This window comes from Papio anubis, chromosome 16 (assembly GCF_008728515.1).
Source record: "Papio anubis isolate 15944 chromosome 16, Panubis1.0, whole genome shotgun sequence".
NCBI lineage: Eukaryota > Metazoa > Chordata > Mammalia > Primates > Cercopithecidae > Papio > Papio anubis.
In genome coordinates this window covers 72,664,797-72,689,808 of record NC_044991.1, presented here as the reverse complement: position 1 = coordinate 72,689,808, position 25,012 = coordinate 72,664,797, and the positions used below count along the sequence as shown (strand labels likewise).

Sequence of the window (25,012 nt, the reverse complement as noted above, 5' to 3'; positions counted from 1 at the left end):
AAAATGTTGCTGATCTTTGTTTTTCAGAGCCAAGAAAACTTTTATTTGTAATTTTTTTTATTTTAAAGAAAAAAGATGGAGTCTCTGTCTGTCATCCAGGCTGGAGTGCAGTGGTGTGATCTGAGCTCACTCCACCTCCCGGGTTCAAGCAGTTCTCTTGCCTCAGCCTCCAGAATAGCTGGGATTACAGGTGCCCGCCACCATGCCTGGCTAATTTTTGTATTTTTAGTAGAGATGGGGTTTGGCCATGTTGGCCAGGCTGGTCTCAAACTCCTGATCTCAGGTGATCCACCCGCCTCGGGCTCCCAAAGTGCTGGGATTACAGGCATGAGCCACTGCGCCCAGCCCAATGATCATGTTAGAGAGACAGTTTAACCACTACCCGACCATCACCTGATAGTCACCCGACATTCCTGGGTGTGTGAGGGGGAGCCCTCTCTTGTCCTGCTCATGTCTACCTACTCTAGCAGATGGAAAGAGATGATAGAGATAGGGAGTGAGGAGAGAAGGGGATAGAGAGAGGAATGTACATAGACAGAGGGGCATTAAGAGAGGGGGCAAGGAGAGAGAGGATGGAGAGGAAGGAATAGAGGAGAGAGAAAGAATAGAGTGAGGCATAGAGGGGGAATAGAAAGGAAAAGAGGAAGAAACAGAGAAGGGAGAGAGAAAGGATTGAGAGCTGGGGATACACATCTGAAAAGAAACACAAGAAACTGAGAACAATTGTTGTCTCCATAGAAAACAACTTGGTGGCTGGGGTGGAAGGTGGAGGCAGGGGGTAAAGGGTGAAAGACACTTTTCATTGTATATCTTTTCTTAATCTTTTGAGTTTTGATGCATATGACTATATTACTTATATAAAATAAAACTTTGATTTAAAGTATCAACAAGAGAGGATCCTGGCTTTGCCATCTTTCTGTGTGGCCACTGGCAAGTAACCTCATGGAGTCCAGGTCTATGACAGGGGTATGTTGTTTACCACTCTGGGGACTGTTTTGAGGAGCCAGAGGATCTCATAAGCAAACCTCCCAGCACCGTGTCTGGCACCTGGTACATGCTGCTGCTATTATCAGCACCCCCAGCAATGAATCTGAGTGACTTTGGAAGCATCCCACCACCCGTCTGAGCCTCTGTTTTCTCATCCATCCCCCTGGAGGAATAATGACCAGATTCACAGGGTTGGTGCAAGGATCCGCCAGGAGAGTGCTAACACCTACCAGTCTCTTTCATGCCTGGATGATCTGGTCACACCCTTAACACTTGCCCACCCACCTCAGCCCAACTCAGGGGAGACAGAGACAGAACGTGCTGAAAGTGGTTACTTTATTGGTTGGAAAAGGGAGAAGCTGTGGTCAGCCCAGGAGGGAATACAGAGGTCAGAAAAAGGGGAGGGCAGGTGGGCTGGAACCAGATGCAGGGCCAGGCAGAAACTTTCTCTCCCCACTGCTCAGCCTGGTGGTGGCTGGAGCTGGAGGAAGAAAATCACAACAACACCATCGACAACAATATCCATTAGATTAGGCAAGAGTACCTGCAGCTTAAATCCTACACCAGCTCCTTGACCCCACCCCATCCCACACACCCATGCAGCAAAGCCTCACCTTCTGGGGGGGCCTGCTTGCATTTTCTACAGACTCTAGACATACTCTTCTCCTTCAGACCATCTCTAGCAGGCACCTGGGTATACTGTGGTCCCGGGTGTCCACTGTGGCCTTCTGAGGGACCATGGCCATTTCTGTCCCTAAGAATCCCTCTACTATTAGGAATTTCTGCCATGCCTTCATTCCTTAGGTTTAAATGGGATTATCTGATCCATTAGATCTTATTTAGCTGCATTTTATAACCAAGATAACTGTGACTCAGGGAGGTGAAAGGCTAGGTAAGTGTCAGAGCTAACATTTGAACCTGGGTCTTCTTGACTGCAAAGCCTATCCATGCAGTTGGCATCTGAGAGCTCTGGCTTCAGGGAGACCATAGCTTAGTTTAGAGAAACCATAGTTCCCTCTCGGGCACCAAGAGCACACCCCCTCTCTGGGCTTCAGTTGCTCACCTGTGCACTATTGAATTCTATCAGTTATCTTCAGATTCCTTTGCTGAGAAATTGTTAAAAGTAGCACATGACAACCACAAGATTTCAGCCCAAGGGTACAACCAAGCTCTTGCTTTTTTTTTTTTTTTTTTTTTTTTTTTTTAATTTGAGACGGAGTTTCGCTCTTGTTGCCCAGGCTGGAGTGCAATGGTGACATCTCGGCTCACCACAACCTCTGTCTCCCAGGTTCAAGCAATTCTCCTGCCTCAGCCCCCTGAGTAGCTGGGATTACAGGCACCCACCACCAAGCCCATAAAGGTTTTATGGTTTGTTTTTTTGGTTTTTTGGTTTTTTGGGGGGGTATTTTTAGTAGAGATGGGGTTTATCCATGTTGGTCAGGCTGGTCTTGAACTCCCGACCTCAGGTGATCCGCCCACCTCAGCCTCCCAAAGTGCTGGGATTACAGGCGTGAGCCACCATACCTGGCCAAGCTCTTGCTTATTCTGTTCCCTCCACCTGAGACAGCCTCCCCATGCAGCTCATCAGACTGCCCACCTTTCACTCTTCTTTTAGAACAGGCTGAGGGTCACCCCTCTGGTATACCTTTCCCAACTCTCTCTGCAACTAACCTCCCTTCACCTCTGCCTGGGTGACGTTTTCTCCTGTTTCCCACAACACCTGGCCATCAATGTGCTTTCTGTCTCCCATTCACCTACCTCAGAAATTGGGAGTGACACAGGACACTTTCCCACAGCCATTGTGGCAGCATTTCATCCGGCCAGGACACTGGCTGTCCACCTGGCACTGGTCCCGACAGAGGCCGAGCTGGGGGAAGTTCCTGTTCACCTGGGGGCAGGAACCCTCCTTATCTGGGTAGAAAAAGGAGTAAGGGTAAGTGGGCAGAGGGGATACAGGGAGGTTAAGTTGTACTTGCAGCATGCTCCCCCTACTGCCCCTCACTTGGCTTCACATACAGCAGAGCTGCCTGCCTGAGTCCATCTTGGGCACCTAAGGAGGCCCAGAAAGATCACCTGCAAATCCCTCCTCCTGCTCCCCAATGGAATCACAGGACTTCAGCTTGAGTCCCAACTCTGTCTTTGTGGGACTTTATGGCCTAGAGCCAGAAATCTCCCAGAGCCTCTGTGTCTTTGGGTGTCAGCGGAACCAGTGCTAATTACAACACAGGGTTGTGAAAGCAGTGGAAACAAACATATTATTTCTCCCTGAAATATCAAACTACTCTGTAGTTATAATGAGAAATTATAACAGTGAACGCTTAATTAGCTCTTACTACATGCCAGGTATTATGTTAAGCCCCTAACATATATTAACTCTTCTAATTCTCACAATAATCCTAAAAGAGGGGGAGGGATCTGTTAATATTTCCTCGTGTTACAAGTGAGGAAACTGAGGCACTGAGAAGTTAAATAATTTGCCTAAGGTCACACAGAATTGAGGCAGAATTTGAACCCCAAGAAATCTAGCTCCAGAGTCTATGTGTTAACCGCTGCTGCCATGGTTAAGCACTATGCTGCCACTTAAAGTATAAAGTACAGTACACATGTGAGGGGTTACACACTTATAATCTTCACTCATACCCATAAACCTAATCCCAGTTACAGTCTCTCAGCACTGTGACCCTCCAAATACACTCATTCATCCATGCAGAGAGAAACCACACATCCTTCCACTAACACACACACACACACACACACAAAATCACACTCCACTTCCTGGTTAGATAGAGGGGAGCCAGGCCCAGGCAAATCCATTCGTCAACTGAGGGACATCTTGGTTGCTTCCAACTTTCGGCAATTATAAATAAAGCTGCTATAAACGTGCAGGTTTTTGTTGTAAAACACAGGCACAGAGTTGGATGATTAGCTATAGAGGACAATGAAAGTGGCCGACAGATCACCGGATGTGGTGGCTCACGCCTGTAATCCCACACTTTGGGAAGCTGAGGCGGGTGGATCATTGGAAGTCAGGACTTCGAGACCCCCCCGTGTACTAAAAATACAAAAAAATTAGCTGGGCATGGTGGCATGCACCTGTAATCCCAGCTACTTGGAAGGCTGAGGCAGAAGAATCTCTTGCACCCAGGAGGATGGAGGTTGTAGTGAGCCAAGATCATGCCACTGCACTCCAGTCTGGGTGACAGAGCGAGACTCCATCTTAAAAAAAAAAAAAAAAAGATTTAGGTTCAGCTTTCAAGATGGCTGGATATCCAGTCTGCAGCTCCCAGTGAGATCAACGCAGAAGGCAGGTGATTTCTGCATTTTCAACTGAGGTACATGGCTCATCTCATTGGGACTGGTTAGACAGTGGGTGCAGCCCATAGAGGGCAAGCAGAGGCAGGGTAGGGTGTCACCTCACCTGGGAAGCCCAAGGGGTCAGGGAACTCCCTCCCCTAGCCAAGGGAAGCTGTGAGGGACTGTGCCATGAGGAATGGTGCACTCTGGAGCAGATACTATGCTTTTCCCACAGTCTTCGCAACCCACAGACCAAGAGATTCCCTCGGGTGCCTACACCACCAGGGCCCTGGGTTTCAAGCACAAAACTGGGTGGCCATTTGGGCAGACACTGAGCTAGCTGCAGGATTTATTTTTTTTTCCTTCATACTCCAGTGGCGCCTGGAATGCCAGTGAGACAGAACCATTCACTCCCCCGGAAAGGGGGCTGAAGCCAGGGAGCCAAGTGGTCTAGTTCAGTGGATCCCACCCCGACAGAGCACAGCAAGCTAAGATCCACTGGCTTAAAATTCTCGCTGCCAGCACAGCAATCTGAAGTCAACCTGGGACTCTTGAGCTTGGTTGGGGGTGGGGCGTCCACCATTACTGAGGCTTGAGTAGGCAGTTTTCCCCTCACAGAGTAAACAAAGCCACCCAGAAATTCAAACTGGGCAGGGCCCAGTGCAGCTTGGCAAAGCCGCTGTAGCCAGACTGCCTCTCTAGATTCCTCCTCTCTGGGCAGGGCATCTCTGAAAAAAAGGCAGCAGCCTTAGTCAGGGGCTTATAGATAAAACTCCTATCTCCCTGGGACAGAGCACCTGGGGGAAGGGGCAGCTGTGGGCATGACTTCAGCCTGCCTGCCGGTTCTGAAGAGAGCAGATGATCTCCCAGCACAGTATTCGAGCTCTGCTAAGGGTCAGACTGCCTCCTCAAGTGAGTCCCTGACTTCTGTGTCTCCTGACTGAGAGATACCTTCCAGCAGGGGCTGACTGACACCTCATACAGGAGAGCTCCAGCTGGCATCTGGCAGGTGTCCCTCTGGGACAAAGCTTCCAGAGGAAGGAACAGGCAGCAATCTTTGCTGTTCTGCAGCCTCCGCTGGTGATAGCCAGGCAAACAGGGTCTGGAGTGGACCTCCAGCAAACTCCAACAGACCTGCAGCTGAGGGGCCTGTTAGAAGGAAAACTAACAAACAGAAAGGAATAGCATCAACATCAACAAAAACAACGTCCACTCAGAAATCCCATCCAAAGGTCATCACCATCAAAGACCAAAGGTAGATAAATCCATGAAGATGGGGAGAAACCACACAAAAAGGCTGAAAATTCCAAACACCAGAACACCTCCTCTCCTCCAAAGCATCACAACTCCTCGCCAGTAAGGGAACAAAACTGGATGGAGAATGAGTTCGACGAATTGACAGAAGCAGGCTTCAGAAGGTGGGTAATAACAAATTCCTCCAAGCTAAAGAAGCATGTTCTAACCCCAATGCAAGAAAGCTAAGAACCTTGGAAAAAGGTTAGAGGAATTGCTAACTACAGTAAACAGTTTAGAGAAGAACATAAATGACCTGATGGAGCTGAAAAACACAGCACAAGAACTTCATGAAGCCTACACAAGTATCAATAGCCGAATTGATCAAGCGGAAGAAGAATATCAGAGATTGAAGATCAACTTAATGAAATAAAGCATGAAGACAAGATTAGAGAAAAAATAATGAAAAAGAATGAACAAAGCCTCCAAGAAATATGGGACTATGTGAAAAGACCAAACCTATGTTTGATTGGTGTACCTGAAAGTGACGGGGAGAATGGAACCGAGTTGGAAAACACTCTTCAGAATGTTATCCAGGAGAACTTCCCCAACCTAGCAAGACAGGTCAACATTCAAATTCAGGAAATACAGAGAACACCACAATGATACTCCTTGAGAAGAACAACCCCAAGACACATAATCATCAGATTCCCCAAGGCTGAAATGAAGAAAAAAATGTTAAGGGCACCCAGAGAGAAAGGTCGGATTACCCACTATGGGAAGCCCATCAGACTAACAGCAGATCTCTCTACAGAAACCCTACAAGCCAGAAGAGAGTGGGGGTCAATATTCAATATTCTTAAAGGAAAGAATTTTCAACCCAGAATTTCATATCCAGCCAAAGTAAGCTTCATAAGTGAAGGAGAAATAAAATCCTATATAGACAAACAAATGCTGAGAGATTTTGTTACCAAAAGGCCTGCCTTACAAGGCCTCCTGAAGGGAGCACTAAACATGGAAAGAAACAACTGGTATCAGCAACTGCAAAAATATACCCAATTGTAAAGACCATCAACGCTATGAAGAAACTGCATCAACTAATGGACAAAATAACCAGTTAGCATCATAATGACAGGATCAAATTCACATATAATAATATTAACCTTAAATGTAAACAGGCTAAATGCCCCAATTAAAAGACAAAGACTGGCAAATTGGATAAAGAGTCAAGACCCATCGGTGTGCTGTATTCAGGAGACCATCTCACGTGCAAAGACACATCGGCTAAAAATAAAGGGATGCAGTAACATTAACCAAGCAAATGGACAGCAAAAAAAAAAAAAAAAAAAAAAAAAAAGCAGCAGTTGCAATCCTATTCTCTGATAAAACAGAGTTTAAACCAACAAAGATCAAAGGAGACAAAGAAGGGCATTACACAATGGTAAAGGGATCAATGCAACAAGAAGAGCTAACTATCCTAAATATATATGCACCCAATACAGGAGCATCCTGATTCATAAAGCAAGTTCTTAGAGACCTGCAAAGAGACTTAGACTCCCACACAATAATAGTGGAAAACTTTAACCCCCACTGTCAATATTAGACAGATTAATGAGACAGAAAATTAACAAAGATATCTAGGACTTGAACTCAGCTCTGGACCAAGTGGACCTAATAGACATCTACAGAACTCTCCACACCAAATCAACAGAATATACATTCTCCTCAGCACCACATCGCACTTATTCTACAACTGACCACATAATTGGAAGTAAAACACTACTTAGCAAATACAAAAGAACGGAAATCATAACAAACAGTCTCTCAGACCACAGTGCCATCAAATTAGAACTCAGGATTAAGAAACTCACTCAAAACTGCACAACTACATGGAAACTGAACAACCTGCTCCTGAATGACTACTAGGTAAATAACAAAATTAAGGCAGAAATAAAGAAGTTCTTTGAAACCAATGAGAACAAAGACACAACATACCAGAATCTCTGAGACACAGCTAAAGCAGTGCTTAGAAGGAAATTTATAGCACTAAATGCCCACAAGGGAAAGCAGGAAAGATCCAAAATCGACACCCTGACATCACAATTAAAAGAACTAGAGAAGCAAGAACAAACAAATTCAAAAGCTAGCAGAAGACAAGAAATAACTAAGATCAGAGCAGAACTGAAGGAGATAGAGACATGAAAAATCCTTCAAAAAAAAAATCAATGAATCCACAAGCTGGTTTTTTGAAAAACATCAACAAAATAGACTGCTAGCCAGATTAATAAAGAAGAAAAAAGAAAAGAATCAAAGAGACACAATAAAAAATGACAAAGGGGATATCACCACTGATCCCACAGAAATACAATCTACCATCAAAGAATATTATGAACATCTCTGCACAAATAAACTAGAAAACCTAGAAGAAATGGATAAATTCCTGGACACATACACCCTCCCAAGTCTAAACCAGGAAGAAGTCGAATCCCTGAATCGACCAATAACAAGTTCCAAAATTGAGGCAGTAATTAATAGCCTACCAACCAAAAAAAGTCTGGGACCAGATGGATTCACAGCCGAATTCTACCAGAGGTACAAAGAGGAGTTGCTGGTACCATTCCTTCTGAAACTATTCCAAACAACAGAAAAAGTGGGACTCCTCCCCAACTCATTTTATGAGGCCAGCATCATCCTGATACCAAAACCTGGCAAAGACACAACAAAAACAAAAACAAAAATTCAAGTCAATATCCCTGATGAACATCAATGCGAAAATCCTCAATAAAATACTAGCAAACCGAATCCAGCAGCATATCGAAAAGCTTATCCACCACGATCAAGTTGGCTTCATCCCTGGGATGCAAGACTTCAAGCTAAAACACTCAATAAACTAGGTGTTGATGGAATGTATCTCAAAATAATAAGAGTTATTTATGACAAACCCACAGCCAGCATCATACCAAATGGGCAAAAGCTGGAAGCATTCCCTTTGAAAACTGATGCAAGACAGGGATGCTCTCTCTCACCACTCCTATTCAACATAGTATTGGAAATTCTGGCCAGGGCAATCAGTCAAGAGAAAGAAATAAAGGGTATTCAATTAAGAAAAAAGGAAGTCAAATTGTCCCTGTTTGCAGATGAAATGATTGTATATTTAGAAAACCCTATTGTCTCAGCCCAAAATCTCCTTAAGCTGATAAGCAACTTCAGTAAAGTCTCAGGATACAAAATCAATGTGCAAAAATCACAAGCATTCCTATACACCAATAATAGACAAACAGAGCCAAATCATGAGTGAATTCCCATTCGCAATTGCTACAAAGAGAATAAAATACCAGGAATATAACTTACAAGGGAGGTGAAGGACCTCTTCAAGGAGCACTACAAACCACTGCTCAATGAAATAAGAGAGGATACAAACAAATGGAAAAACAATCCACACTCATGGATAAGAAGAATCAATATCATGAAAATGGCTATACTGCCCAAAGTAATTTATAGATTAAATGCTATCCCCATCAAGCTACCACTGACTTTCTTCACAGAATTAGAAAAAAACGACTTTAAATTTCATATGGAATAAAAGCCCACATAGCCAAGACAATCCTAAACAAAAAGAACAAAGCTGGAGGCATCACGCTAACTGACTTCAAACTATACTACGAGGCTACAGTAACTGAAACAGCATGATACTGGTACCAAAACAGATATATAGACCAATGGAACAGAACAGAGGCCTCAGAAATAACACTACACATCTACAACCATCTGATCTTTGACAAACCTGACAAAAACAAGCAATGGAGAAAGGATTCCCTATTTAATAAATGGTGTTGGGAAAACTGGCTAGCCATACGCAGAAAAGTTAAACTGGACCCCTTCCTTACACCTTATACAAAAATTAACTCAAGATGGATTAAAGACTTAAATGTAAGACCTAAAACCATTAAAACCCTAGAGGAAAACCTAGGCAATACCATTCAGGACATAGGCATGGGCAAAGGCTTCATGACTAAAACACCAAAAGCAATGGCAACAAAAGCCAAAATTGACAAATGGGATCTAATTAAACTAAAGAGCTTCTGCACAGCAAAAAAAAACTAGCATCAGATCGAACAGGCAGCCTACAGATTGGGAGAAAATTTTTGCAATCTATCCATCTGACAAAGGGTTAATATACAGAATCTACAAGAAACTCAAACAAATTTACAAGAAAAAACCCCATCAAAATGTGGGCGAAGGATATGAACAGACACTTCTCAAAAGAAGACATTTATGCAGCCAACAAACGAAAAAAGCTCATCATCACTGGTCATTAGAGAAATGCAAATCAAAACAACAATGAGATACTATCTCACACCAGTTAGAATGGAGATCCTTAAAAAGTCAGGAAACAACAGATGCTGGAGAGGATGTGGAGAAATAGGAACGCTTTTACACTGTTGGTGGGAGTGTAAATTAGTTCAACCATTGTGGAAGAGAGTGTGATGATTCTTAAGGATCTAGGACAAGAAATAACATTTGACCCAGCAATCCCATTACTGGCTATATACCCAAAGGATTATAAATCATTTGACAATAAAGACACGTGCACATGTATGTTTATTGCAGCACTGTTCACAATAGCAAAGACTTGGAACCAACCCAAATGCCCATCAATGATAGACTGGATAAAGAAAATGTGGCACGTATACACCATGGAATACTATGCAGCCATAACAAATGATGAGTTCACATCCTTTGCAGAGACATGGATGAAGCTGGAAATCATCATTCTCAGCAAACTAACACAAGAACAGAAAACCAAACACTGCATGTTCTCATAAGTGGGAGTTGAACAATGAGAACACATGGACACAGGGAGGGGAACATCACACACCAGGGCCTGTCAGGGAGGTTGGGGGTTAGGGGAGGGATAGCATTAGAAGAAATACCTAATGTAGATGACGGGTTGATGGATGCAGCAAACCACCATGGCACATGTATACCTATGTAACAAACCTGCACGTTCTGCACATGTACCCCAGAACTTAAAGTATAATAAAAAAAAAAAAAAAAATTAAAAAGTTGCCGACAGTCTTGACTTCCTAATACAAAGAAATTCATTCTCTTGAAAGGAGTAGGAGCCTTCAATATTGGGCTGTCCTGGGAATAAATAGGGAACCATTTATGATCAAAACAAGTCACTGTGTATGGAGTATCTTCCCACTAATAGACACTTTACATGCATTATTTCATTTAGTCATCATGACAATCCTATAGAATTTGGAATTATTCCCATTTTAGAGCAGAGGCTCAGAGAGGTAAAACAACATGGTCAGGATCACACAACTAGAAAATGGCAGAACTAGGATTCAAACCTCCAAGCTTCCCCCCTGGCACAGGAGGCCATCTGACCTTGTCCCTCTTCCTGCCTCAGTCTGTCCATCTGAGATAAGGGAACAAATTCTTCATCCATCAAACAGCAAAGACTCCCTCCTTTGCTCCTCCACCTCTCTCATCTACCTGCTGCCTGCTTTCTCTCCAAATCTTCCTCTCCTTCTGGTCCTCCTCTCCCTGGCCCAGAGGAGGGGACTCCTGACCTTGAAGCTGCCCTTGGTGGGCTGCCAGTCCCCCTCCACTTACCACTTCCCTGCTGGTCGGTGTCTGGGGGTCACCGTATTACAAACTTTCCCAGCCTGTGCTGACATCTTCAGGGAAATAACAAAGAGGAAAAGTCACAGGGACTGTATTCCGGGAAAGAACATCATTACAGTACCTTGGTTCTCTCCAGGTCCTATCCCTGCCTCTAAAACTCAGCAGTTCCCTCTGGAGAACGAGAAGCTGAGGTTCCATGCTGCCTAAGCCACCCCCTGCTCTGATCAGCCTGGTGGAGACACTGCAGCTCCAGCAAGCACCTTTGAAGGAGTCCCCAGCTCGCGCTCACTCAATCCTTAGAGTGGAAGCGATTGACTGAAAGACAACAAAGGGTGATACAGTGTCCGGGGAGGATTCCTCGCTTTCTTCAAATCACTCAGCCAGCTGACCCGAAAGGCAAAAGCTGAACCCTCACTATGACTCCTGCAGCCATGGGATGGCCTTGTGACCTTGGGCAAGAACAATTTTTTTCTCGCCGATGCTCCTTTCCACATCTTTAAGATGAGCGGGACACTTTCCTAAATCTGTAAAGTTCCTTTCCACCTGGACAGAGGAATTGGGGAAAATCTTGCCAGGCCAGGCCCTCCCGGTCTTTCCCCCAGGGCTGGGGGAGGCCCCCAGGGAGGGACTCCAAGAGGAGATGTGAGAGCCCCAGGCTCCGGGCTTTCCCGCAGGGCAGGCTCCGGCCAGTCCGAGAAGGAAACTGCCGCCCCGGGTCCACAGGCCGCGGGGAACAATGTCCCGGCTGTGCGTGCCCGGAAGCCCGTCATGCACCAGAGACTCGAATCCAGCTAGGGGTGGGGACCCCCCCTTGGCTGCGCTTCAACGAGGCCTTTGTCTCCCCCGGGACCATGCGAGGGAGAGCACTGGCGGATCTGGTTTCATCCGTCTTGACTTTCCCGGGGGTCCCTGGGTCCTGGGGCGCCCCTGTTCCCGGAACCCAGGCCCTCCCGCCTCCTCCCAGCCCAGCGCAGCCCCGCCCCATCCCCGCTCGGCCGTGGTGGAGTTACCATTGGGCAGAGAGCAGAAGGTGGCGCAGCCCGCGCTGCAGCACTTGAGGTTGTCCGCGCATTCGCTGTCCGAGACGCACTCCTGCGTGCAGTTCTGGTCCGCCTGGAGCTTGGGGCACACGCCCGTCTTCTCTGCTCCTGTGCCTGGAAGGGCAGGCCCGTGACAGTGGAGGGTGGGGCGTAGCGCCAGCCCCAGAGGATGGCCACCTCCTGCTCCAAAGCTTAACTCCAAGGAATTCTCAGTCTCTGGCCCTAGGAGTCCCCTTACTGCCCCCAGAGACTCCCACTTCCAGACCAGGAGGAGTCCCTAGCCCCTGGGAATACCAGAGCTTCCTAACCCTTGGCGTCGGGGCCCTCGGATCTCAGCCCTAGGGGACCCGGCACAGCTGAGTGTCTAGGAGCTTCCGCGGTCGAGGCAGAGCAGCCCCCACCCCCAGCCCACTGCAGCCACGGAGTGTCTTCGTTCAGCACAGAACCCTCCCAAATTTCAGCCATCAGTGGTCTCTCCACCTCCAGCACATTGGACCCCACACCCTAGGCTCCAAGGGTCTCCGCCACTTCCGACCCAGGAATTCCCACTTCCCCGGCCTCCAGAGGCTACGCCTCCGCCTGGCTCCATCCTGGAGCTCGTGGCTCGGCCCCTCTGGGCGCTGGGCGTCTCCCCGCCCCACTCACCTGGGACTAGGGTAAAGCCGAACAGCAGCAGGCCAAGGAGGGCCGCGGCTAGCGAGCCTAGGCGACAGGCAGGCATGGTGCTATGCCGGGGCGGGGTGCAGGTGTGAGCCGCTGCTCAGGTGCGGGGATTTAACCGCGCGCGCGGGAGGGGGCGTGGGGTAGGGGTGGAGCTGAGCGGGGAAGGGGAGGGTGGAGGGCTTCGCAGGCCCCGGGGGCGGGCTGCCACCTGAGGTCATTTCACAATCCCCCAGGATCAGGTATCACTCTTGGCCCCGGTGGGAACCAGGAACTTAAAGCAGCTTCCAGGACATGACCGGCTGCGGCCGGACCCTTGTCCACTCCTCCCTCCTGACCTCCCTCCTGGGGCCTGAGGGCCAAGGCTCAGGGCTCCTGGGTTTCTATTCCAAGACTCCGAGGTTTCTCCAGAGTGTCCCCAGTCGGGGGTTGAGGCGGATGGGGCAGGGCCCGCAGGGAGGCAGTAGAGCATTCGAGTTAAAGGGTTCTATTTGGGGTTAGCCAGATGAGAGGGCAGATCCCCCTTGATGGAGGGCTAGGGTAGTGATACAGAGCACATAGTAGGGTCTACAGAAGTAGCACTTATTATTGATAAACAAACCCTCTTCACCAGAAACAGGCCCAGGAAGGTGAAGCACCTACCAGTCTCAAGCCATTTGGGTGTGTGTTTCTGCCGCCCTTTCTTTGTCCTACCGGCCCCTGATCAGGGCTGACTGTGCCAGGCTCTGTGCTCCTTGTCTCAAGGAATCATCCCAGCAAACCTCTGACCGGAGAGTTACTGTTATCAGCTGTATATGACAAAGGAACTGGGTGTTCAGGGATTTAGGACCGCACCTCCACCACAAGGTCCCCTGCAAAGCTGTACAAATAAGGTTTTGAACCCAGGTGTCTCCCTCCAGGCACTCGTTTTTTCCATTCCATTGTAAATATTCACTGGCTGCCTACTGTGTAACATATGCAGGTCAAGACGCTTGGTGAAGAGAAAGTCGTCAAAAGGGGCCCTCCAGCACTGGTCTTGAAGGGGTGACAGAGTCTGGGGTCTGACTCCCACCCCCACCACTTCCCACCTGAGGGCTCTAGAATGAATCCTCTCCCGGATCTGAGCTGCCACATCATCAGTGAAAATGACACCTATGTGGGACTTCAGTGAGAACACAAATGCAATGTTCCTGCCATGGAACAACCATGTACTCACTGGGAGCATTGAGTAGATCCACACGATTGACACAGGGACTCCAGGCCTGACCCGTGAGAGGTACTGGATCAATGGCCGTGAGTGCTCCGGAAATAAGTCTGCATTCTCTTACAGGAATGCAGACTGAGGGAGGGTGGCAGGGCCAGGCAGAAGGATGGGGAAGGAATTTTCATCAGTCAATGGCATCAGATGTTTAGCTTCTGTGGTGCCAAGTTCTGTGCTAGGTATAGTTACATATATTCTCTTTACATCATTTAAAAGGGCAGAGGCTTTAGAACCAAATGCATCCATGCCCAATCAGGGACAATGCATCCATGGCCACTTTCTGGCTATGTGACTTAGAGAAACACTTCACTTTTCTGACCGGCATCTTCTTCCTGCATAAACTGTATATCATCCTAACAGTCTTGGAGGATTATAAGGGTTTTATAAGATTATTATAAGGTTTAAAGGAAAAAGCATAAATCAGAGGTTGCAAATCTGGCTAGAGCACATACATTATTAACTACACAGTATGTTTTGAAATTTTAAATTAGTTGCCAAGATTTAAAAGTAGGGAATTTCATATAAAAATAAACCTCTAGCTTCTCTTGGAAAAAGTAAAAGATCTGGCAACACAGTCTTACAATCTTACATATAACAACCATCAGCTAGAGCAGCGTGTCTCAAAACTGAGCATGCATCAGATCATTATTTGGTTGTTTTTTGTTTTTTTGAGACTGAGTTTTGCTCTGTCCCCCAGGCTTCCCTTCCCTCCCCTCTCCTCCCCTCCCCTCTCCTCCCCTCCCCTCCCCTCTCCTCCCCTTCCCTTACCCCACCTCCTAGGTTCAAGCGATTCTCCTGCCTCAGTCTTCTTGGTAGCTGCAATTACAGGTGCCACTACATCCGGCTAATTTTTGTATTTTTAGTAGGGACAGGGTTTCACCATATTGGCCAGGTTGGTCTTGAACTCCTGACCTCAGGTGATCCACCCGTCATGGTCTCTCCAAATGCTGGGATTACAGGTGTGAGCCACTGCACCCGGCCTAAGCATGCATCAGAATCACTTGGAAAGCTTGTTAAAATACAGATTGCAGGATCCCTGTTCCCAGAATTTTGATTAGTAGGTCTGTGGTGGGACCTGAGAATTTGCATTTCTAACAGGTTTCCAGGTGATGCCAGTGCTGCAGGGCTGGGGACCATACTTTGAAAACCAGAACCTAAATAGAGCTACTCTTTTTCTATGAGAGAAGCATTCCCCCCAGTTTCCCATAATCCCTACCACCACCATCCCCCCTCTCTGCAACTACTTCCATTCACAGTGCTCACCTGACCCCAGGAGGGCACATAGTAAGTGTTTGGTGAAAGGTAGTTTACATTTATTTAACAGTCTTATGGATTAAGTATTATTACTCCCATTTTACAGGTTAAGAAACAGAGATTCAGCTAAGCAAAGTGACTTACTGGAGGAAACACAGCCGGTAAATCAGAGGGAAGACTCTTGCCAAATTACTTGTGTTGTCCTGGTTATTTCAATATTATACACATTTACACAGCTGTATCTGAAGTTAACATAGATGATGCATCCAAAGTTTTGTACATGACTTCATGAGTGTAAAAAATATATATATCAGGGAAGAGGAGGAAGAAAAGAAGCAGAAAGGAAAGAAGGAAAAGTTTATAGTGGTAGGTGATGTCAGGTAGCTGTAGACATGCCCACTCTAAAATGACTGTAAACAAATTAACGGTGAATATTTAAGAAATTTCCAGGAACAAAAAAGGTGTCTTTAATCATGCAATGGGCCTCTCCTGCTAGACTTTTGGACCCAGTCAAACTTCCTTTCATTCCATGGAAACCTCTCTTTGGATATACTGACTGTTTTGTTTTGTCACCTCACATCCGTTTGTCCTTTTTCTGATAAACCACCCTGAGTTTGCTTTGGAGGAAATAACTCTTCCTCCAAATCAAGACAGGTGGGACCAGGCAGACTGTCAATTAAAGTGTCTGCCCTACCCCCAGGCAGAGTCACCAATCAGATACTGTTCCTAGAACTGTAATCTTGAGCAATGAATCATAAAAGACCTGAAAATGTATGGAGCTAACTCAGAGGTGTCCTGGGAAGAACTCAGTTCTGACTTTATCATTCTTTCCAAGCTGTGTTCTTTTAGCTTTCCCTTCAGTTCTGAGAGCTAAACTAAATCAATTAGTGCGATTGGGTGCAAGCAGTAGAATTCAACTCTGGCTAACTTAAAGATATTATTAGGAAAGGAGAATGGATGCCCACTACATCCCCCACACCATTTTTATAAATTTCTTCTTGGTTTACAATAGCCAGAGTTGGTTTCTGTTGAGAGTAACCAAAGAGATTTTACTCCCTATACCAATGTAACCACCAAGTTCCTCATTTCCAAATCCAGTGGCCTTCTCTTAGCTCTCATTCTCTTCTAACTCCCAATTAAGGTCCTCGTGGCATACATGCAATACTGTTCAAACCAAATCCTCATTAAAAAAAGAATACACATGGTCTCAGCACAAAAACCCATGAAAAGCAAAGCTTCTCTATTTGAAGTGGCTCAGGTCCAGCCCCAAACCAAATACTCTTCCTAGAACAGTGCACTTTTTGAGTTATTTCCTTGAGTGTAAATTCTACTGGCTCTTCACTGCCTTCAGGATAAAGGCTGAACTCCTTAGCCTGCCTTTTTGACTGATTCCAACTTTTATTTCCAGCTACATTCCTTACTTCATGCTGCACAAACCTTCCCTGGGCTCATTGTCTTATCCAACGTTCCTTGATCAAGCTCACCCCAGAGTCTTCTTTCTCAACAGCCCCTAGTGGCCAGTACATAGATGCTGACAGTCAGGTTTCCCCCAGAATGCATAGGAAAAGTCTGTTTTGGTGCAGAATCTGCAAGATGTAAGTTATGTACTTTTTTTTTTTTTTTTTTTTTTTTGAGACGGAGTCTTGCTCTGTCGCCCAGGCTGGAGTGCAGTGGCTGGATCTCAGCTCACTGCAAGCTCCGCCTCCCGGGTTCACACCATTCTCCTGCCTCAGCCTCCCGAGTAGCTGGGACTACAGGTGCCCGCCACCTCATCCGGCTAGTTTTTTGTAATTTTTTTTAGTAGAGACGGGGTTTCACCATGTTAGGCAGGATGGTCTCGATCTCCTGACCTCGTGATCCGCCCGTCTCGGCCTCCCAAAGTGCTGGGATTACAGGCTTGAGCCACCGCGCCCGGCCCATTTTTTATTATCCAACGCTGAGGGCTAGGGTTAAAAAAGATTAAATGGCTTCAACCTGTGTACTGGAAATTTTCTTCTGCAGAAAGTTTTTTCCCTCCTCCCTCAAGGAGTAATTTACTACTTCAACACATATTTATTGTGTCCTACAACACATTTGACACTGTCGAGGATGTTGGAGAGACTGTGTGGCAGACTGTATTTCCTAAAGATGGTCATGCCAATATCTCTGAACCCACAACTTTTCTGTAATATGACCTAGCAACCCCCGTCAAGAGGCAGAGCTTACTTCTCTACTCACTTGAATCTGGGCAAGTCTTCTGACTGCTTTGATAAATAGAATATGACAGAAGTAACATGGTGCCAGTTGCAGGGGGCAGCCTTAACTGACCTGGCAGCTTCCATTTCCTGCCTCTTGGAGCATTCCCTCTTAGAATTCAGCCAGTAGGCTGTGAGATGCCCAAGCCATATGTGTGCTCCTATTGATATCCCCAGCTGAGCTTTCAGCCAACAGCCAGCCTCAGGATGCTAATCTTGGAGGGAGCCATCTTGGACATCCATCTCAATCAAGCCTTCAGATGACAGCAGTCCCAGACAACAGCTGACTGCAATCTCATGAGACAACCCAAGCAAGAACCACCAGCTAATCCAAGTCAACCCATAAGACCATGAAAGATAATAACTTTTTGTTTTACGCCGCTAAGTTTTGGGGCGCTGCATTACACATGCAATAGATAACCAGAACAGTGATCAATCAGATGAAGAAGACTATTTACTCTCATGGACCATACTCTTGAGTAAAGAAAATAAGCAAATAAGTTAGTAAATAGAAAATATAATTGCAGATATGGATAAATGCAAAAAAGAAAATAAAGCAAGGTCATAAAATTATAAGTCAGGAGTTGGAGAGCACAGGAAAGGGCTTTCTGAGGAGGTGACATTTGAGCTGAGACTTGAATGATGTGTAACATCAATCTACAACATCATCTGGGGCTGAGTGTTACAGAAAAAGGTTAAAGCAAGTCCAAAGATCCTAAGGCGGGAACAAGCCTGATGAATGCCAAGAAAAGTAAGAGAACCAGTATAGCTGGAGCAGAGTTAAAATCAAGGGAGATGAAATCAAAGAGGTAGGCAAGAACAAGATCATGAAGGGCCCTGAAGGCTATGAAAAGCCATATATCTTTTATGTGCAATGGGAAGTCATAGGCTAGTAAAAGCTGGGAGATTGGGGGATGAAATCATCTGATTTATAATTTTTGAAAACCCCTCTGGCAGCTCTGAAGAATGCATTGTAAGAGCCCAGCTATGGAAACTGGACCAGTAGTAAGAGGATTTTTGCAGTTGTCTTAGCAAAGGATTGATAGTAGTGGTTCCTTTTATTAGGCAAAAGATCATGAATTACTGGGTACTGATCAGTCCATCACATCGGGACACAGGTCTGATTTATTAGACTTACCACTCTAAGATAAAGTCACAGGGAGAAGCTGTGAGGTTGTAGCAGTGAAAAAGGAGGCTTAGCAAAAACTAGGTCCATTTTGCTGCAAACTCCTACCCCACTCCTGTGGTGATACATTTTAGGTTAAATGCTTTTGCTCATTTCTACACCTAGGCTGAGCTAACTGTGGGAGAAATTTAGTTTATAGTTTAAAGCAAGGTTGCTAATAGTCCCTTCCCCAAATTAACCCCTGAGGAGATAAGGAGGGTGTATACATAAGTAACAATATTATGTTAAAGATGATTTATAGGAGCATTGTGACTTGACCAAAGACAAAGAAGTTTCACCACACCCCCTTGGACCCTCACTGCCACCCAGATGTGTGTGATCATTGATCACCTCTTGATCTCATCCCCTTTTCTCTTCCCCTTCCCAACATAAAAAGAGCCTACAATTCTATTAACTTGGGATGTTTCTTTAGGATATTAGTTTACCATCTTCTCAGTATGTTGGCTTTCTGAAATAAAGTCGCCTTCTATACCGCAATACCTTGTCTCTCAACTTACTGGATGTCATGCAGTGAGTAGTATGAGCTTGGACTCATTTCCGTGGTTACTAATTCATCTGCTAGCAGGATGACAACCCCATTTTTCTGGTCCTTCCTAGGATGGAAAGGATGGGTACCCACAAAGCTGCCATGAAAGCCATATTCATCCCAAAGGGAAGCATGAGACTCATGAGATTTTCCTACCCTGAGGCCAAGAGTGTTGTGGCAGTTTTTAAACATGACAACAATTGTTTTACACCCCTCTATATTCGTCAGTTCTCATTGCTATAAATACCTGAGACTGCGTACTTTATGGAGACAGAGGTTTAATTGACTCATGGTTCTGCATGGCTGGGGAGGAAACTTACAGTCATAGCAGAAACTTACAATCACGGAAACTTACAATCATGGCAGAAGGGGAATCAGACACCTTCTTCACAAGGCAGCAGGAAAGAGAAGAGTGAATGAAGGAGGAACTTCCTAATACTTATAAAAACATCAGATCTCGTAAGAACTCACTCACTATCATGAGAACAGCATGGGGGAAACCACCCCCATGATTTAATCACTTCCCACCAGGTTCCTCCCTTAACACCTGGGGATTACAATTCAAGATGAGATTTGGATAGAGGCACAAAGCTAAACCATATCACCTTCCTATAGAGAAGTGGGGTTTATATCTCATTCCTTGAATCTGAGTAGGTCTGTGATTGCTTTAATCAAGAGAGTCTAGTAGATGTAATGCTATATGGCTTCCAAGGCTAGATCATAAATGATAGTGCAGTTTCTACCCTTTTAACTGGAACACTAGCTCTTGGAGCCCTGGGCTGCCATGGAAGAAGCCTGCCTATTCTGAGACTGCCTTGTTGTAAAGAAGCCCAAGGCACATAGAGAAGCCACATGTAGGCACTACGGTCAGCAATCCCAGCTGAGCCCAGGCTTTCAGTCATTCCAGCCCAGGTGCCAGCCATGTGAATGAAGAAGGCACCAGCTGATTCCAGCTCCCAGGCATTGAGTCACCCCCAGCTGTTTGAGTCTTCCTAGCTGAGGCCTAAGGCATCATGGAACAGAAACGAACCATTCTCATGTTTGTGTCCTGTTTAAAATTCTGACCCATAGAATCCAAGAGTCTAATAAAATGATTGCTATTTTACACCAGCTTTAGGATGGTTTGCTGCCATGCAGCAATACATAACTGAAGCAGGCAAAGATTGTTGGTGAGCGTCTTTATAACCCTGTTGGACCCGTGGGGGGACTATACAGAACTAGAGTAGGCTGTAAATTACTGAGATTAACCCACAGAAATCAATCTGTAACAGAAGTGAAGAAGAAACAAGCAAGTAGTTTCATTATTTGTCAAATTGCCCCTATTCCCCATCCCATAAGAACTGGTAAGAGCCTAAGATTTGGAGTCAAGAAGACATCATTTGAGTCCCAATTCTATCACTTCCTAGTTCTGAGACCCTGGGCAAGTTATTTAACCTCTCCGGGCCTCAGTTTTTTATTTACAACCCGAAGATATTTCTTGCCTCATAAGCTCATCATAGATTAAGAGAGAATATTTTGCAAAGCTATCCTAGGATTTCTGCAACAAAATACCACCAACTGGGTGGCTTAAACAACAGAAATTTATTCTCTCACAGTTTGGGGGGTCAGAAGTTCAAGATTAGAGTGTCAGCAGGGTGGGTGCCTCCTGAGGGCTGTGATGAAGAATCTGTTCCATGCCCCTCCCTTAGCTTCTGGAAGTTTCTCTGGCGGATCACCTGAGTTCAGGAGTTCGAGACCAGCCTGGCCAACCTGGTGAAACCTCATCTCTACTAAAAATACAAAAATTAGCCAGGCATGGTGGTGCAAGCTTGTAATCCCAGCTACTCTCAAGGCTGAGGCAGGAGAATCACTTGAACTTAAGGGGTGGAGGCTGCAGTGAGCCAAGATCACGCCACTACACTCCAGCCTGGGGGACAAAGCAAGACTCCGTCTCCATCTCAAAAAAAAAAAAAAGTAAAATCTATTTCTTAGGCCAGTCACCAAACGGCAAAGAAAAACCTTCTGCAGTGTGATTGCTTTTCCTTATGGGAAACCCATTTAGATAACCTGGAAGTCAAACCTAATGCAAAGGGTATTTGAATTAATCAGACACAGGAAGAACATGGCCAGGGTTATGAACATATATTATATTATAAAGGAAACTAGAAACTAGAAGTTTCCTGGTTACATGGAACAATTCAGACATCTCAAGAAAAGCCAAGAGTTACAGAATCAAACTATCCTGGAGAAAAACATTGCTTTTCTAGGCCTTCAAAATAAAATATTTTAGCACCAGGCCATAATAGCATTTAGACCTGGAGTAAAAAAAAAATTACAAGAGCTTATGAAAAAGTTGAGGAAAAAAGTTATCAACTCAGGCTGAAAGGGAAGAAAAGGTTGAAAGCAGCAAGATACAGCAAAAGTTGAACTTCTGAGGTATAAATCTGAGAAGTTTTCAAAAAGAACCAGGTAATGGAATTAAAAGTCAAAACCTCTTTTAATTTTATTAAGAGCAAATTAATATTTTAAGAAAACCTTCTTTTAACCAATACTTTTTAGTTTTGCAGTATTGTACTTTTAATATAAAAGCTCAATTATTAGAGAGACTATCATAAATAATTTCCCTTTAATTATAGCCAACATAATCATGTACAAAATTCCTTTCATAAACTCCCTTTCATGAACATTATCATGACTTACACAGACCATTTGCAACTTGGACTTTCTGATTTGCCCAATACTGCCTCTTTCTTAACCAGTCATTTTACTTTAGGACAAAAATTTGCCATACAAAATCCTTTCTCATACAAAATTATTCTCCTTTCTTTATAACTTTTTTTTTTTTTTACCAAAAATTCATCTTCATATTCATAACTTTCTTCACATCTGTCTCTCCTACTTACTGGTTCCTATCTTATTTTATAAATAACCTTTAAATAACCTCTGAATTAGACTTTATTTTTCAATAAAGAACATATTTTATGTCTTTCTTATAATTCTTCTTTTTTTAAAAAAAGACACATCTGGTTGGGCGCGGTGGCTCACACCTGTAATCCCAGCACTTTGGGAAGCCGAGGCAGGTGGATCACAAGGTAAGGAATTTGAGACCAGTCTGGCCAACATGGTGAAACCCCATCTTTACTAAAAATACAAAAATTAGCCAGGCATGGTGGTGGACACCTGTAATTCCAGCTACTCAGGGGGCTGAGACCAGAGAATCTCTTGAACCTGGGAGGCAGAGGTTAGAGTGAGCCGAGATCGTGCCACTGCACTCCAGCCTGCATGACAGAGCAAGACTCCAGCTTGGGGGAAAAAAAGGCACATCATCTTTGGCACATTTTTTATATACAAAATTATAGGCACTTGACCTTGGTGCCCACTCGGGGCTCTTCCAAGTGTATTTTCCTTTCTTTACTGTTCTAAAGCCTTTAAAAATAAACTTCCACACCTGCTCTGAAAAAAAAAAGGATTATATATTAACTAGAATTTTTCTTCTTAGTAACCTTAAATTTTAGCAAAAAATTGGGATGCAAGCAATGCTGAACTGAGTCTGAGTACAGAATCAAGTTATCCTGGAGAAAATCATTGATTTTCTAGACCTTTGAAATAAAATGTTTTAGCAACCGGCCACAGCAGTGGTTAGAACTCGAGGGAAAAAATAATTACAGGAGCTGACATTAAAGTTGAAGGAAAGAGTTATCAACTAGGGCTTTGTACTCAGTTAGCAGGATTTCATAGATGAGAACGACTCCACAATTCTTAGCAATGTTTCCCCATATCATAACCCTTTCTTAATTGGACATCACCCAGATGTCCAATGAGCATTTTAAAGAATTGTCAGATTTTTAAACTAAACAAAAAGTTTACCTTCAAGCATTTATCTCATTTACATTTACTCTATTTTTAGGAGTTTAGATGACTAGGAGAACTGAGATATTAGACAAAACTAGTCATCATTTCAAGTTATTTCCTTGTTAATTGTTTTAATAGCCTGTTCACCTAGATAAGAACCTTCAGTTAAACACATGGGTACGTGCACAAAGGCCCTATCTTTTTTACCTCGGAACTCTAGCCATGAGACAGCAACACAAACTTACCAGTTTACAAAAGATGGTTGAATCCAAATTATATTTTTGACAAATTGGAACCTATTTACATGGCTAAACTTTGTTTTCCCCAATAGGTAATCCAATGAAGGCTGTGGACCAAAATTGTGGGTAAACCAGTTTCAATGGTAGTTTAATTTTTAAAAACCTCTTTTACTTGCTTTTCCCCTCTTTAGTTTCAAATGAGTTTTCAGTGTTTACATTTTAGCTATTAATAGAACTAGCAGAACTCTATTAGAAAAACAAAATCTGGGGCTGGGTGCACTGGCTTATGACTGTAATCCCAGCAGTTTGGGAGGCTGAGGCAGGAAGATCGCTTGAGCCCAGGAGTTCAAGACCAGCCTGGGCAACATAGCAAGACCTCGTCTCTACAAAAAATAAAAAAAAAACTATCCAGGCATAGTGGCATGCGCCTGTGGTCCCAGCTACTCAGAAGGCTGAGGTGGGAAGATCCCTTGAACCTAGAAGTTTGAAGCTGCAGTGAGCCATGATCACTCCAGGGCACTCCAGCCTGGGTGACAAAGTGAAACCTTGTTTCTAAAACAAACAAAAAATAAGAAGAAGAAGAAAAAAAAATCTCCAAATAGCTCTGAATTAGTAGTACCTTAAACAGTGATTTTTATTTCAATACCAGTAGCTAAGTAACAGGCGATTCAAAGCAGGTGAAAAAGAGAGCTTTAGAAGACTCTGCATTTAATTCTGTAATTGCAGGTTGCCCATTTGAGCTCTGAATTTTCCATGCTGTAATTTGTCTATAGGTTTAAAAATGTGCACAAGAGTGGGCCATAGTATGTAACGAGCTGAATTCCCAGAAAACCTGGCATGCTACTGAACTTTTCCATAGTTTTCCACTGGAGTTCCTGCCTTAAGTGGGTAAGTTCCCCATTGCACCAACCTTATGAAGACGTCTCTTCCAGTGCCCTTCGCATGTTCCCACAAACCTATGGACCACCTGAGGCTGACCTGAATCCATGCCTCCCTTTAAGTCCAGGGCCCACAAAGACATGCCTTCTGGGGTCCTTGGATGGAGGGAACTGGGAAGGCCCCCTGTAAATGTGGGGCTAACAGATTCCTTGCAAGAACAATGATAATGATGTTCTTGCACTTCACATAGGGAAAGGGACGGAATGTACAACGTTAACTGGAAAAAAATCCTCACGATTTATACATTTGAAAAAGGAAAGGATACTTTCTTTCTTGTATAAAGTGGTGTGTCTGACCTCCCATCCCATCATGGCTGGGAAGTAAGATTTTAAAGTTTTCTGGGGTCCCCTTGGCCAAGTGGGGGTTCTGTTTAGTCAGTGGGGGACTTAGGACTTTATTTTCAGTTTACAACAGAATTGGGGGTACTCAGCCAGGGAAAGTTATGCAGGGCTTTCCAGAGCTGCTGAGCCCAGGCTGAGTCCCAAAGAAGAGTAAGGACTCTTCTTGTCAGTTGAGAAGGGGAGCGGGTACTAACTGGGAGAAGAGCATAAGGCAAGACTCGGAGGGGATTTTAAGGATGTGTAAATGGGTTTGCACGGCTGATAAAAGTGCCATGGAAACACGGAAGAGGTCAGAGGGATGGGGTAGGGAAGGGGTGCAGGATGTAGGACCTTGCTGTGGATGGGTTCCTGGGGCTGGTGGTGTAGAGAGG

The 25,012-nt window shown here is 44.8% G+C and overlaps 1 protein-coding gene across 1 annotated transcript; it reads right to left on the bottom strand.

Moving 5' to 3' along the window:
- Positions 1 to 1,306: 1,306 nt before the first annotated feature.
- On the bottom strand, positions 1,307 to 12,983 carry WFDC2 (WAP four-disulfide core domain 2). Its single transcript, XM_003904703.4, has 4 exons — positions 12,837 to 12,983; positions 12,162 to 12,305; positions 2,746 to 2,898; positions 1,307 to 1,468 (listed from the first exon to the last, which is right to left on the bottom strand). The coding sequence occupies exons 1-3, from the start codon at positions 12,910 to 12,912 to the stop codon at positions 2,747 to 2,749; spliced, it is 372 nt and encodes a 123-aa protein (XP_003904752.4). The 5' UTR covers positions 12,913 to 12,983; the 3' UTR covers positions 1,307 to 1,468; position 2,746.
- Positions 12,984 to 25,012: the final 12,029 nt, after the last annotated feature.

Excerpts from the sequence above, each read along its gene's own strand:
- WFDC2 (XM_003904703.4), bottom strand. The coding sequence starts at position 12,912 with ATGCCTGCCTGTCGCCTAGGCTCGCTAGCCGCGGCCCTCCTTGGCCTG. Across the intron at positions 12,306-12,836 it reads CGGCTTTACCCTAGTCCCAG|GCACAGGAGCAGAGAAGACG; the intron begins GTGAGTGGGGCG and ends CTGCCCTTCCAG. Across the intron at positions 2,899-12,161 it reads CTTCTGCTCTCTGCCCAATG|ATAAGGAGGGTTCCTGCCCC; the intron begins GTAACTCCACCA and ends TTTTCTACCCAG.